Source organism: Glandiceps talaboti, chromosome 10 (assembly GCF_964340395.1).
Source record: "Glandiceps talaboti chromosome 10, keGlaTala1.1, whole genome shotgun sequence".
Taxonomy (NCBI): domain Eukaryota; kingdom Metazoa; phylum Hemichordata; class Enteropneusta; family Spengelidae; genus Glandiceps; species Glandiceps talaboti.
Genome location: NC_135558.1, coordinates 726696 through 741361, shown reverse-complemented (window position 1 = coordinate 741361; position 14666 = coordinate 726696). Strand labels below are relative to the sequence as shown.

The 14666-nt window shown below is 35.4% G+C and overlaps 2 protein-coding genes across 2 annotated transcripts; both read left to right on the top strand.

Moving 5' to 3' along the window:
* The first annotated feature begins 134 nt into the window (after positions 1-134).
* On the top strand, positions 135-5115 carry LOC144441240 (uncharacterized). Its single transcript, XM_078130797.1, has 4 exons — positions 135-149; positions 567-776; positions 1732-1909; positions 2714-5115. The coding sequence occupies exons 1-4, from the start codon at positions 135-137 to the stop codon at positions 5113-5115; spliced, it is 2805 nt and encodes a 934-aa protein (XP_077986923.1).
* A 922-nt stretch (positions 5116-6037) lies between these two features.
* Positions 6038-13866, top strand: LOC144441422 (tetratricopeptide repeat protein 28-like). Its single transcript, XM_078130994.1, has 10 exons — positions 6038-6165; positions 7099-7317; positions 7826-7973; positions 8602-8878; positions 9088-9313; positions 9537-9622; positions 10883-11040; positions 11489-11681; positions 12593-12669; positions 13099-13866. The coding sequence occupies exons 1-10, from the start codon at positions 6042-6044 to the stop codon at positions 13433-13435; spliced, it is 1845 nt and encodes a 614-aa protein (XP_077987120.1). The 5' UTR covers positions 6038-6041; the 3' UTR covers positions 13436-13866.
* Positions 13867-14666: the final 800 nt, after the last annotated feature.

Sequence of the window (14666 nt, the reverse complement as noted above, 5' to 3'; positions counted from 1 at the left end):
AGATTAGAAGTGTTAGCATTGGCAGTTTGTACAGCATAGCTGAGGGTAGTGAACCTATCAGTGAAAACGATGAAATACAAAGTGTAAGTATACATTTAATAGTGAATTATAGTCATTATGACATTGTTGTATACATGAGTGTTTCTTGGGTATCAAATCTTGTAAAGAAATCTACTTGAGCCATCCCAGATCTTTACCTTAGTGTTCCCAACAAAAACAGAAATTAAATTTACCAGAAATGTTTTATAGTATAAACTTTATTGTAGATCCTACCCCACTCCACTCCACCCATCCCACCCCATCCCACCCCACCCCACCCCACCCCACCCAAGGACAGGTGACAAACAGAAAACAACCAACATGTGAAAATCCCTCTATTTTGGGATTAAACAATATCTTTTCAGTAGAAAAAATATTTAACATCTACAAATTTTACAGTATGTGTGAAATAATGCGTGTGACTGTCTTGTCCTTGATTTGGACATAGACCCTCCACCAATTTTGGATCATACACGATATAAAATGGTTAGTGTCTCCTAATTCATCTAGTGTGTTTCCCCTTACAGGTTATTGAACTTCAAAGTAAAGGTGATGCAGCATTTCAAGACAAAGACTTTTTAGAAGCTATCAAGTTTTACAGTGAGGCCTTGGAAATTGATAGTCAGAAATTAGAGTTGTTGAGTGCCAGGGCAGCTGTATATCTGGAAGTCAGACAGTATGATCTAGCACAGAAAGATGCTGAACAACTTGTCAAAATCAACCCATTAATACCACAGGTGTGTATATACATGTACATATGTACATTGGTGTCAATGTTTGTTGTACATATACCAGTGTGAATGTATACCAGTGTACACTTACATTGTGTTGCCTGAGTTTTATACATACTGCCCATTTCATGTTACTGTTCACTTGCTGTGTTTTAATACTGCACTGAAACAAGTAAGAAACATACTGTACATTCTACAGAGCAAGGTTGAACTTTCTTGCTATAATTTGTCTATATGGAATAAACACTGGAACTAGATGCAAAGACGCCGGCACCAATGTTTTGATGTCTGCATTTGATGTCTGCGTGATGACATGTTAGTTCATTTTATTTCTGATTATTTCGTTTAAACAAAGTGTTGCAAGAAATAGTATTCATACAATCTTGCTATCTTAAAAGTGGGTATGTGCATTTTCTTACTGGTCTCTACATGGCTGTATCAAATAGAGTCAGTGAATGGTAACATGGAAAGGGCAGTACCAGGTGTGCTGTTAACTGAACACAAATGTGCATTGTGTGGGTCGGGGTATTATTATTTATCATTGAAATTTAGGAGCTCTAATAAATCAAATCCTTCTGACTGTAATTTTCATTTTGAGGTGTCCAGCACGGGCAAGATCCAGACATATGTGATTATGAAGTAAAAGTATCACCAGCACGCTAACTTTTATTTTAACTGACTGACCATTTAAGATAATAAAAATAGAAAGAATTACCCTTATTCAACACTTGCTATTTTGGAAACTTTCGATCAAAAAACTAAATGTTATATCCATGACAGTTTGTTTTAACAAGAATTTTTATCACAGGATGAATTCTGAGCTGATGCTATAACAAATGGAAAAAAAATAATTGTAAATCTATGTGAAACATGAAAATTGAAACATTGTCAAAAAGATGTTATAATTACTATGGCTATAATAGTGTACTTTTATGATGACTATTCATTTCTTTCTCTTCAGGGTCATTACTTATTAGCTGTTTCCCTTGACAACCAAAGTCAGTATGACAAAGCTATTACCTCATTCCTGAATGCCCTAGACCATGATGCCGAGCATGAAGAGCAATTGGTGGATAACATAACTGTGGTAGCATCTAATCTATGTCACTTTCCTGATGATGTAATCAAGAGATTTGAGGGTAAGGAGAAGTCAGACACAAGGTTCTATCCATCATTATATTTGATAAAGTCTATACATGTATGATGTTAAACAGGAATACCACTCCAGGAAATAAATGCATTTTCATCAACTTTTGGTTCTGAAGAGTTATTTTATGATTTCACATCACACAAATTTCATGTGATTGCAAAGAAAAGTCATTTTGAAAGTGAATTTCTTTCACCTCTGTTGTTCTCTCAATGTGCTACTGTTGCATCATGGGATTGAAACCTATAAGTAATGGTGGACCAGTGTGAGAACAATATAGGTAAATTAGAGTTTCAATTTGGTGTTTGGCAGTTGTGCAAAATTTATGTGATGTGAAATAATGAAATGATTATCCAGAAATTAAAGTTTATGAAAATACCTTCAATTCGTGGAGTGGCATTCCCATTAATATGTTTTGATGATTACTTTTGTTTCATGTTGAGACACTGTCATAGTATTCCAACTACTAAAACATACTAAATTGATGTCAAGTATATAAAGCTCAGAGCAGGAAATTGATTATATAATGTAACAATCAGCCCATAACATAATTCTTTGGTTACCAAAAAATTTGAAAAAATACCACAGGCTACAAATGTAGGTTATCAGGCTGGCTTCTTTACTCACCCACTTTTACCACATTGTTAAGACCATGACTCATATTTCCTAAATTTTATGTTCAGTGTATATTTGTATGTACATTTTGAACCTTTAATTTAGCAAAAAATAGGGACTCGGTAACAGACTCCATGTGCTTCTTTGAATAATAACAAACGTTATTGTGATTTTCTTGCAGAGATGTCTCCTCTACAGAAGGTAACTGAGGTAGGAATTCAACTGCATAATGAAAGTCACCATGACCTGTGTATTGAGGTGCTAAATAGAGCTCTTAAAATGCAACCAGAGGATGTTGTATACAGCATGAAGGCGTCAGCTACCTTAGCTGCCTCTTATCTGACACTCAAAGACCTCACAAGAGCCAAAAACTACTTCCAGTTATGCTTGAGTACAGCCATGAGAGAGCAAAATATTGAATATGAGTCCAAAAGTTACGTAAACTTAGCTAATATTCACTTACTGGAGAACAATATCCAACAAGCAATTGCGTATTATGAAAAATTATCAGCCATTGGTAATGATTTGAAAGCACAGAGTCTGGATGGGAGTTATCCATCGTATTGGTCTATGGAATTACGATGTGCCCTCCATCAGAACCTGAGTGTGGCGTACAAAGAAGTGCGGAATTATCCACGTGCACTTCAGCATGCTCTGTTACATGTTGAGCTTGTACAAGACAGTACAGAAGCAGACATGCTCCTTCCATTAGCTCATCATAATGTGGGTACATATTATGAGATGGTCAAGGATTACAAATCTGCTCTGAAACATCACGAAATATATCTTGGTCTTTCAAAAGGGAGGAAAGACAAAGTTGGAATGGCTACAGCTTATGCATCTCTTGGTAGAGTTTATGGAATCCTGTATAATTTCAAATTGGCTGAATCATACCAAGAACAATATTTACACATGACGGAAAAGATAAAAGATTATGAAGGGCAAGCCAAAGCTTTATGTAACTTAGGTGAAATTCATCTCATCAAGGAAGACTTTGACAAAGCGTTGTCATATTTTCAACGCTACCTCAGAATGAGTCGGAGACTCGATGAGTTTGAAACTGAATGCCGAGCATTTCTCAAAGTTGGTGATGTCTTCAAATGTCAAGGGCGCCCTCAACATGCTCAATATTACTATGAGATGGCAGTTTCTATATCAGAGAAGTTGGAGGATAATGAAGATCTTGTCAACAGATGTCGTTGTGAGGTTGCATTTGCTTTAACGTTATCGATCTCAAAAGACGATATGGAAAAGGCACGTTTGGTATTTGAGGAACTTATTCCTTTCTATTGTAAAAAGATACAGCAGTATGAAAATGAAAATATTGAATGTCCTGAAGAACTTAAGACAGCATTACTGAACTGTTATGATGGGATGCAGATTTCACTGTGCAAACTAGAAAAGCAAGACACGGCTTTGGAGTATGCTGAGGGATACAGACTAGCTAAATTTGATGAGATCATAAAAAAGAAACTAAACACAGAAGATGAAGGTATCAAGAAATCTGAAATTGCCAAGCTGCCATCTCGAGAAGAGCTTTGTAAAGTCGTAAATCGTCAAAGTGCCACTGTTTTGTACTACTCAATGACTGATGCATATCTCTTAATCTGGGTTCTCAAACCAAGTGAAGGGGTCATCAGGGTACAGGTGGAGAAGGCCATCTGGGAAAGTTGCCGGCATAAAGTCAGACGAGTGCTGGAACAGTTACAGAAGGTAAAGGATCAGAAATGTGATTTAGATTGTGAGAATAGAGCCCTGCCATCTAGGAATCGCTCAGTCAGTCACTTGCAGAGGAAATATCTTGCCAAGTCAAAAGATTGGAAGACAAAAGAAAAAAGGAAAGAAGCAGGAAAGGAACTAGAGAAAGAAAATAAAGTGAAATTATCACCTCAGAGACAGCTGTATGACATCATAATTGCACCAATTGAAAAAGCCCTGATAGATGTTACGGAAATTTTAGTTGTCCCAGACAAAGAGTTGACACAGATACCGCTGGATATTCTTGAAGATGAGAAGGGTGTGAAAATAAGTAAGAAGTATAAAATCACAATTATGCCAAGTTTAGCTGTTTTGGATGTATTGACAAAAGAAAACAAAACCACAGAATCTACTGAAAAAAGTGTGCCAAAGTCTGAAGAGTTCTTCCCCATATACCTTGATGACCATCTACGTGTTGTCATTCCACCTGACGAGACTCCGCTGAGTCCGCTTCGTGAACAGCTTCGTAAGGCTCCAATGATGGCAAGAGAAAAGGGTAGTAACCCAAGCTTCATTACATTTGGTACAAATCACTATGATCATGTTCCAACGCCAAAGGAGAAACAAAACAGAGCAGAAATTATTCTAGCTCGTGAGAAAAGTAAGGTTGGAACTTTAGTGACCCATTCATCTACTGACACTGAAGTACTGAGAGGAGATGGTGTCCATACTAAGTTTCATCAGGATAGCAAACAACATCAATCCTTGGTTATTGGCAACCCAATATTACCGGACAAATTGAAACTACATGGTCAGGTAATCTTTTCAACATTTTCCTGCTGTACAGTAGTATCATCATTACAGACCTTAGAATGCCACTTTTAGGTCAGAAAGCTAAACAAGAACATTAACTGTTCTTGTGAGTCAAAATAAGTCAAACCAGTCTGTACATGGTATAACCTATGAATGCTACATTTCTTTATATGTATGATGTGAATAGAGAATAGTCATTTCACAGCCATTTTATCCATCCTTTACAGCTGCACTAGTTGTAACTTGGGTGTTAGTTTTTGATTAAACAACCAAATATATATCCATGTATTAGATATATGTATTGGTACATTACATTACAACAACCAAATATATATCCACTGGAAATAGTTCATATACCAATACATGTAGTTAGACATTGTACATTATAATCAGTGGTCAACTATATCCAGAAGTACTACTAGCAACAGGTTGAAATCATAATTGCATTGGTGTGCTGATTTGGGGATGTTGACCTACATTTGTAAAAATCAATTTTGTACCATAATGTGTACAGCTATACAAATATATTTACCCATAAGTGATTCAATACTATTCATGGTGTACAATATTATGAGTAAGTCATCAAAAACATTCCATTTGCTGTTAAGTACCCTACTTTTGAAATGTACCAATACATATATCTAATACATGTAGCTCGCGCAGTGGCCCCAAAGCGGCTCAGTGACTAGTACGCATGCAAGTTCTATATACTATGTGATATTTTTTTGGTGGTTTTACCCAAGGATGCATTGCGGCACAATGACTGCGCATGCGTGTTCTACATACCATGTGCATTCTCCACGCAGAGGGTGCTATCTACAATTATATCATCATGAGGCAGCTGGTCACAAATGAATCTACCCTGTGCAAGCTTATGGGCTTTGCCTAGTTATGATATTATTGACCATCTCAGTTTCCATCATTTGTGGCACAAATGACCATATTCCAATCTATTCTACATTTGTATTCTTCAGATTTGGCGTCCAGCTGGTGAGTTGATGGTGTCACAGTGTGAAGCACTGAATGTTGCTGAGTACTTAGAGACCAAGGCATTAATTGGTTGTGAAGCCACTAAGGATACCATCCTGACTAAATTAACACAGACAACTCTGGTACACATTGGTAAGTAAATTAACACAGACAACTCTGGTACACATTGGTAAGTAAATTAACACAGACAACTCTGGTACACATTGGTAAGTAAATTAACACAGACAACTCTGGTACACATTGGTAAGTAAATTAACACAGACAACTCTGGTACACATTGGTAAGTAAATTAACACAGACAACTCTGGGACATATTGGTAAGTAAATTAACACAGACAACTCTGGTGCTCATTGGTGAGTTTATCTTGTCTACTACACTCTACCAGTACTGTCATACTTGGACATGATAGCTATGAATCTGTATTATCAACAGGACACGTTATTTACTACAGTCAACATCTAAAGCTATAAACTTAACAATGTGGATTGGTTGCCAAGGGTGATGATACTATGAGTGTGAAGAAGTCTAGTGAACAGAACTGCTGCTGCTATACTGCCATACTGTCACTATCTGCCATACTACTGCTATACTGCCATACTGTCACTATCTCTCATAATTAAGTACAAATGGCTTGTATTCTTGACTTTAAAAGTTTCCTTGACAAGCTAGGTCTTACTTATGCAAACTATTCTTTGCTTTTAGTTTTTAAATAAAATTCAGTTGAAAAAAATGATGAAATAAGTAAAAGATTATTTTTGTAAACATAGTCAACAGCTGTCATGCATTTGTAGTGTCCAAGAGTCACTTACATGTATGACTTGAAACTTGGAGACAGAATCATGGGTGCATGCTGAGCATGGTATGTGTGCCCTCTATGGTAAAATGTACTAAAATTAATATGATTACAAGCATAATCATAACACAGCATTGTGGTTCATGAGTCAATGATATAACCACTATAAATCACAGAAACCAATCAGTTTCATAATAATGAAGTTATTTTTACCATTTTGTACTGTATTGTAGACAAAATATTGACATTGTTTATATTTACTTGTTCCTAGCTACGTATGGTTCCTGGGAGGACAGTGTGTTGGTGGTTGGACCAAGTCCTAGTAGTCAACCAAATGAAGATGGTAGTCATGATGAAGATAATTATCAAATTGGTGCTAAAGACATCATGAATATTCAAATGAAGGCTGACCTGGTCATTTTAAGTAGTTGCTATGGTGATATACACAGAGATGTTGATTTCACATTGCCATCAGCCCTTCTAGCTGCAGGTAAGAATTATGATTATGAAAAATAAAGATATTATGGACACTCAGATATTTGCAACAGAACAATGACTGATACAGAAAGGGGTAGTCAGACAGACATACTGATACAGAAAGGGGTAGACAGACAGACATACTGATACAGAAATGGGTAGTCAGACAGACATACTGATACAGAAAGGGGTAGTCAGACAGACATAACTTTTACAGGTCTGGAGAGACTAACAGATAAAATACTGAACATCAATGGTGATAAGTGGAGAACTGAGAAATAGTGATGGAGGGGGGCAAGGGGGGTATTCTTCTGAAATGTTAGGGGCAAAGGGGGGGGGAGATACATTTTGTTATGCGTTAGATCTTGAGTTATGTTCTGTTATTGATGATTGTATTAATTTATTTATTTATTTATTTGTCATTACTTGTAGGATATCTCAGAAAACATGTAGTGTGTATCGTATTAGTACTTTAAATTTTGAATGTTACAGCAGTTAAAATGTTGTGGGTTTTTTTTCAGGTTGCAAGTGTGTCATAGTCATACTGTGGGCTATACCAGATATTGCAAGGGAGAAGTTTTGGTATCATTTCTACAAGACATTACAGGATGGTAACTATGTCTCTGTTGCTATGGCAAAAGCCAAAGAAAACCTAGCACAGGATGAAAGGTGAGGTCATGTCACGGTTGTATCAGTGTGTGTTAATAGTAGGAAAACATCTCTCTGATACATTTGTCATATGTGTATATTAAATCTTCTGCGCACCACGATTACATCTACAGAATCACGTTAAAGTGTGAAAGCCTTGACATACCTGTACATATTGTTGCGTCAGTGCAAGAAGGTTGTATCTGCTATACAAATTGTATGATGCGATAATATATCAAAGGTGCACTAGCTGATAAGCATTATTATTCACTCAGACAACAAACAATATATTCACTGAAAAGTGCATACAATGATTAGACATTATACATGGTAATAAACAGTTGATTTTATCCACAAGTAGAACATTTACTGGTTCAAACTGTGATCACATTTTGGTGCTGATTTTAATCAATTTGATGAGATTTATTGTACCATATTATGTGTACAACTATACAAATACATTTACCCCATTACTGATTCAATACTGTAAAATATTACGAGTTAGTCATTATAATTTATATCTAACAAAACAGTTTCAAAAAATGTTCCACTTGAAGGTAGTGCAGCTTTGACCAAGTTGTATTTAATATAATTTGAAATGAAATTTAACAACAAAAATGATTGCGAAATGTTATTTTCTGAATTTCAGATTTACTGATCCCATGTATTGGGCACCATTTCTGATGATTGGTCAAGATGTATACATCTGTGTACACCAAATAAAACATGCCATGCTAGACCAGTTGGTAGATACTGCAGAGAAAGAAGTCCTTCAAGCTATGCCTGTTAATGCTCTCAATATTTCACCAGAGCCAGCTGAAGTCTCCTCACAAGAAATTACTCTACCCAAACTACGACAGAATCTGTCAACATTGTTAGAACATCATGTGGAACACCCTAAGGCTATACCATTGTTACTACAGCTAGTAAGTTAGACTGGTCAAATAAGTTGTGTGTATTTGTTGATGTATTCATGGAACATGGTATAATAGAATGCTGTTCCTATTTCTATTCCATTCAGTTTTATTTCTTTGACTGTAAAGCACTGTAAATGCTGTATTGTAGTTTAATGTATTACAGTGTATGGTACTGCACTGCACTGCAATGTATTACAATTTTCTATTTTCTCACATAGGTGACAGAAAGCCTGACGTTATTGCTAAATCCACAGAAAGATTTACTGACAAGAAAGCTTGCACAGCCAGCAATGGTTGCACCTGGTGCTATACCATTACTCAATCTAGTGGGTTTTCATTTTCAAGCCAAAGGAGCCTACAATACTGAACCATATGTAGTATTCCCACACTGGGACCATGATGGACTGCTACAACCAGCACATCAAGCTCTCAAAGCATTAGTTGGTGAGTTCACAGAAAATGTAATCCATCAACCATTTGTAACAAACTGTTGTTGTCAGAATACTCTGTACATAATAAAAATAACTATGTATAACTATGTAAGAATAAATATGCACTGTTGCAGTAACTTGAGTAAGACAGATATTTAACATTGTAAATAGCTACAGTAAGTGTAAACTTCAAATGGAATTTTTCAGTTCTAAATTCGATGTTTTCTTATTTCCAGATTTAACCAACAACTCACCATGCTGCAGTGCTCTGTCCAAACTATTAGTTGGCTCTGAGGATGCATTGTCAGGACTATTGGACATTGTAAGTACACTGAACTTTGTTTTAATGAAATGTAACATTGTGAGAAGTCCTGATCTCTGTGACGGTGTGTTGTATACAGGCACTGATAGACTGTGATGCATGATTAGGGTACTGTTACTTAATACTATGCTTCACATTGTTTTTTTTTACGTTAACTGGACGACACATTTGGATTTCCAATCATAAATGATTATTATCCAATCAACACAATAAACAATTTCATACATAATTTCAACTCATGAATACAACACAGCTACCTATCCTGACATATGCTGGCGAAATATGGGGTGTTCTCCAAAATCAAACAACTTGGGACAAAACAGAGACAGAAAAATTCCATCTACGTTTTTGTCGCCAAATATTAAATGTCAGCAACAGAGTGAGCAAAATAGGATGCAGAATGGAACTTGGGAGAGAACCACTGATTAGTAGAATATACTACTCAGCAATAAACTATTACAAATACCTCAAGACATTAGACAATAACAACTTAGCCTATTATGCAATGAATGACATGGAGAACAATGATTACACAGGTTCATGGCTAACTACCTTTGAACACAATATACAATTATATAACAGCAAGAATATCAACAATTTAACAAAACAAGAACTATACAACTCAATTAGACAATATTATATCAATCAATGGAATGAAAATAACAAAAGGGAAAACTCTAAGTTATGTACATACAACAACTTCAAAAATTCCCTGGAACAAGAAGAATACATTAAAGTAATGAACAATAAACAACACATCAAAACAATAGCCAAATTTAGATTAAGTTGCCATCAACTTGCCATTGAGAAGGGTAGATATACAAAACCAAAAACACCAGTAGAAGACAGACTATGTACACATTGTAAAGAAATAGAAGATGAAAGACATCATCTAATTCATTGTAAATTATATACAAAACAAAGAGAAAAAATGTTTAGTATTAATTCACTACCCTCAACTCAAACTTTATAAACTTAGATAGAGGAGAGCAATTTAGATATATACTACAATCAAAACATAAGGATATTATAACCGCTCTCTACATATACCTGGATGATACATGTAGTCAATAGACACACACTAGAACTACTGTATATTTTAATATTTATATTTCATAGATCATTATTAACTTTATTTTGTTTAAATACCAAATTAGAAATGTAAAATTTTCTAAACGGCTAAAATAAAGTGTTATCTTATCTTATCTTATCTAATATAGTAGTCTACATAAAAGTTGATGTGTTTTTCTCGTTATATAGGTCAGTATCACCAAACACTCCTGGGAGATTCAGCTAAAGGTCACTGACATAGGGGTCAGGTCATTGTGGGGTCACCATACATGTAGAGATCTTTTGACATCCATCGGTTTCCAACAAGTTGGAGTTTTACTGCTGTTTACCAATACAAGCTTAAATAGGTATGGAATGCTAGTCATAAACATTTATATTCTTGATCAATTTTTTTGTGTGAATTCTATGTAAAATCTATCTGAGTTTCCCAGGCATTTTACTGAGGTTCCCTGTCATACTAACAGTACAAGGTAGGGGGAAATCTATGCCTGTTTTACCAAAGTTTCCATCTTTTACTGAGGATTACACCAAAATTATGGTACACTGTATTGAAATCTTTGCAAACTTTACCAGATTTCCCCCCTCTATTAGTGTCAGAGGTTCCCATCAGTATTACAGTACAATTACTTAGTAATATACTATGGAAATCTAGGTAAGTGTTTCCACTTCTGATAATGGGATTCCCAAATCATAGATAAAAACACTCATCTTAATATTCAAAGTCAAAATCATACTTACCGTTTTTGAGGCCATGTAACAGATTTTTTGATGTCATACTTTTATTTTCTTTCATAGGAAACTGTTGAATGGTAGTTTACATGTACTGGCTTCAGTATTAGGAGAGAAAGGACAAGCCATGTTGGACAAAGTTGATGTAAACTATTTAGGAGTAACCAGCAGGAGACTTAGATCAGCAAGTTCTATGAGGCCAGGATCTAAGTCACTCAAATTACCCTCCCTTAATCCTATTTTGCTGTCTAGGAATAGGGTAAGTTTATCAGCTTGCATGCTGTCTAGGAATAGGGTAAGTTTATCAGCTTGCATGCTGTCTAGGAATAGGGTAAGTTTATCAGCTTGCATGCTGTCTAGGAATAGGGTAAGCTTATCAGCTTGCATGTTGTCTAGGAATAGGGTAAGTTTATCAGCGCGCGCTGTCTAGGAATAGGGTAAGTTTATCAGCTTGCATGCCGTCTAGGAATAGGGTAAGTTTATCAGCTTCCATGACACAACATACTACAGTACACTGTACAGTATGGTATGACACAGCACATCACAGAATCATGTGGCACAGCACAAAATGATATAGTACATCACATGCTATAGCAGTGTGACACAGTATGACATAGCATTACTGTGAATTGTAGCACTGCACTTCAAAAAAGTCAAGTTCGACGCATGAATCAGTATGGTATTGCAGAAGACTGCACAGAATAAGATGTGGCATACTACATTACAACACGCACACACACACACACACACGAGTATGCATCCTGTTTGACTCATAGCACACCACAGATTGATCAACTTTACCAATATAGTAAAAACACAGCACAGTTTCTCTTGAACTCACTATCTCATACAGCATCGTAAAACAAAAGTGACTTTGATCATGGTTTATAACTTTCTTTCTCAGTGTAACCATAGAACCTCCACATGATCTGTGATATATTCAACCTTCAGACAAAAATGATAATAGTTTGTCCTCTATGCATCCTGCCAACCAACTTGTCATTCACCTTGTTTTCCATTCGTATAGGTCCAACTAAATATTAACATTGCCTATACCAGTTGATTTCAGACCAACTTTCCCAAAGTCACTATCAAAGCATTAATCCACAAATTTTACTAATATGGGTGTGCAAGTCCATGATATACAATATAAATTTATTTCTTACATAGGTTCATATGTCTACACCATGGCTGACCCTTGAAGGTGGAGAGGATGAGAAGAAATTGAAGATACAGATGGCACAAAAGTAGGTTTATTAATAGTTTATAGCATTGCCTCCCCTTGTGATTTTTACTTCCATACAAGAAAGGAATGCTATCTCATTGTTGAATTCTATATACTCTGTTTCTGACTTCACATACAATATCAGTAGTTGAACATAAACCATTGAGTTGTCTGGATCTGTATGGTTTGAAAAAAGTCCATTACGATACCTATCAGAAAGATAGTTTTAATGAATTGTTTTGGATGTCAGAGTCATGTTGAACATAACATTTTGCTACTCACTAAATCAAAAAAAGTTTTGAGAATAATAATACAAATTTATTATATGTTGCACACTGACTGCTAAGACCCATATGAGGCAACACAGTGGATAGTGTGAGAACAGTGCAGGTGAAATAGTTTCAATTTGGTGTGCCTGATCATAATAGTTTTCTGTTCAATCTTCCTACAGTCTCAGTGATGTGTATTCGGAATATCGTTACTACCTTATGAAGGCCCATGATTGGCAGAATTATTCACTCAAACCACAAGCAAGTCAAGCACTGGCATCTATTGGTGAACCTAAACCTAAACCTAAAGTTGTCAAGGTTAAAGCAGGTTTCACTTCATCTATGAACCGCGTCCCTGTTGAACAGGAACCTACTCTGACGATAGCAGGCATTGAACAGAGGAGAGATTACAGTAACTTCTTACTGCATAGTAGATCAGAAAGCATTTTAGCAAGACACAAGGAGGCTGCAAGGAAAGTCTATTTACCGTATGTGAAGAAGCTCGCTCAGAATGATTAGTTAGGTGGAAGTGTTCAATGTACTTGAACTCATTGGGTATGCTCAAATATGAATGGTATGCTCTAGTGGCAGTAAACATGACTGTTTTTCTTTTCATACCTGACACGAATGAAACAACATCACGATGGGAAGACTGACAACAAGTGTGTAATGCGATGTTTTGTTGATGTCATGTTTTATAGAAATGTTTGTAATTGTTTACAATGTAATTTCATATTCAGCTTTAGCTTTTAATACATGGAAGAAATCTAATGTACCTCTGCATTTCATTTACCTTGCTGGTGAAAGTAATTCCAAAGTAGAAAAACGAGAGTAACAACTTGACTCTAAACGTTTGTATATGATGTAGATATACTGGAGAATAAACTCTGATTTTACTTAGGAGTCTAAACTCCAGTAAACAGGATGGGGAAAAAATGAAAATATATCTTTTTTTTTCTGTACATTAAACCATGACATTATTTAATGTAAACTTTGATTTACAACATACTTATTGTCCACACTTTACATGACCACAGATATGCATCAATTTACATAGATATATTACACACCATACATACATACATACATACATACATACATACATACACACACACACACACACACACACACACACACACACAGTATTTTTTTGTGATAAAACTTTGTCTTGTTTTCTACAGTGATATCTATGCAAATGTTCTTTTCAACCACAGGTGTACAAAATTTCAGAATTCTTAAATGGTATGCTAAGTAACTTTGCAGTGTCAAATATATATATCACACTGCACATATTCTTATCTTAAATGGTGACAAAAATGTATCATATTTTCAACACTTTTCTATAAAAATTTGTGACATTAATGAACAAACAGGTATTTTATAATGATGGATTAACTAAATTAGATTCAATTTTGAAAAAAAAAAATATGTAAATATTTGTAAATAATTTTATATAATTACTATTGAGAATTTTTTATTAATAAAATTGTGATTTTAATTCTGAATAAAATGAAATAAGGTGCATAAAGCCAATCATGACAAAATGATAAATTAGAATAAAACCTGTATTAGTCACAGATTTGTGTCAGTTGGACAGTTTAGGTGCTAAATTCTATGGAGCACTGAAATTGATATATCACTGCTTTAGGTGAAGTGGTGTAAAGTTAGAATATGCACTCAAAATGACCTCTAAACGGGATGTAGCGGAGTTTAAAAGTAGCTGGTCAAATGTGAAATGTAGGCAGTAAGA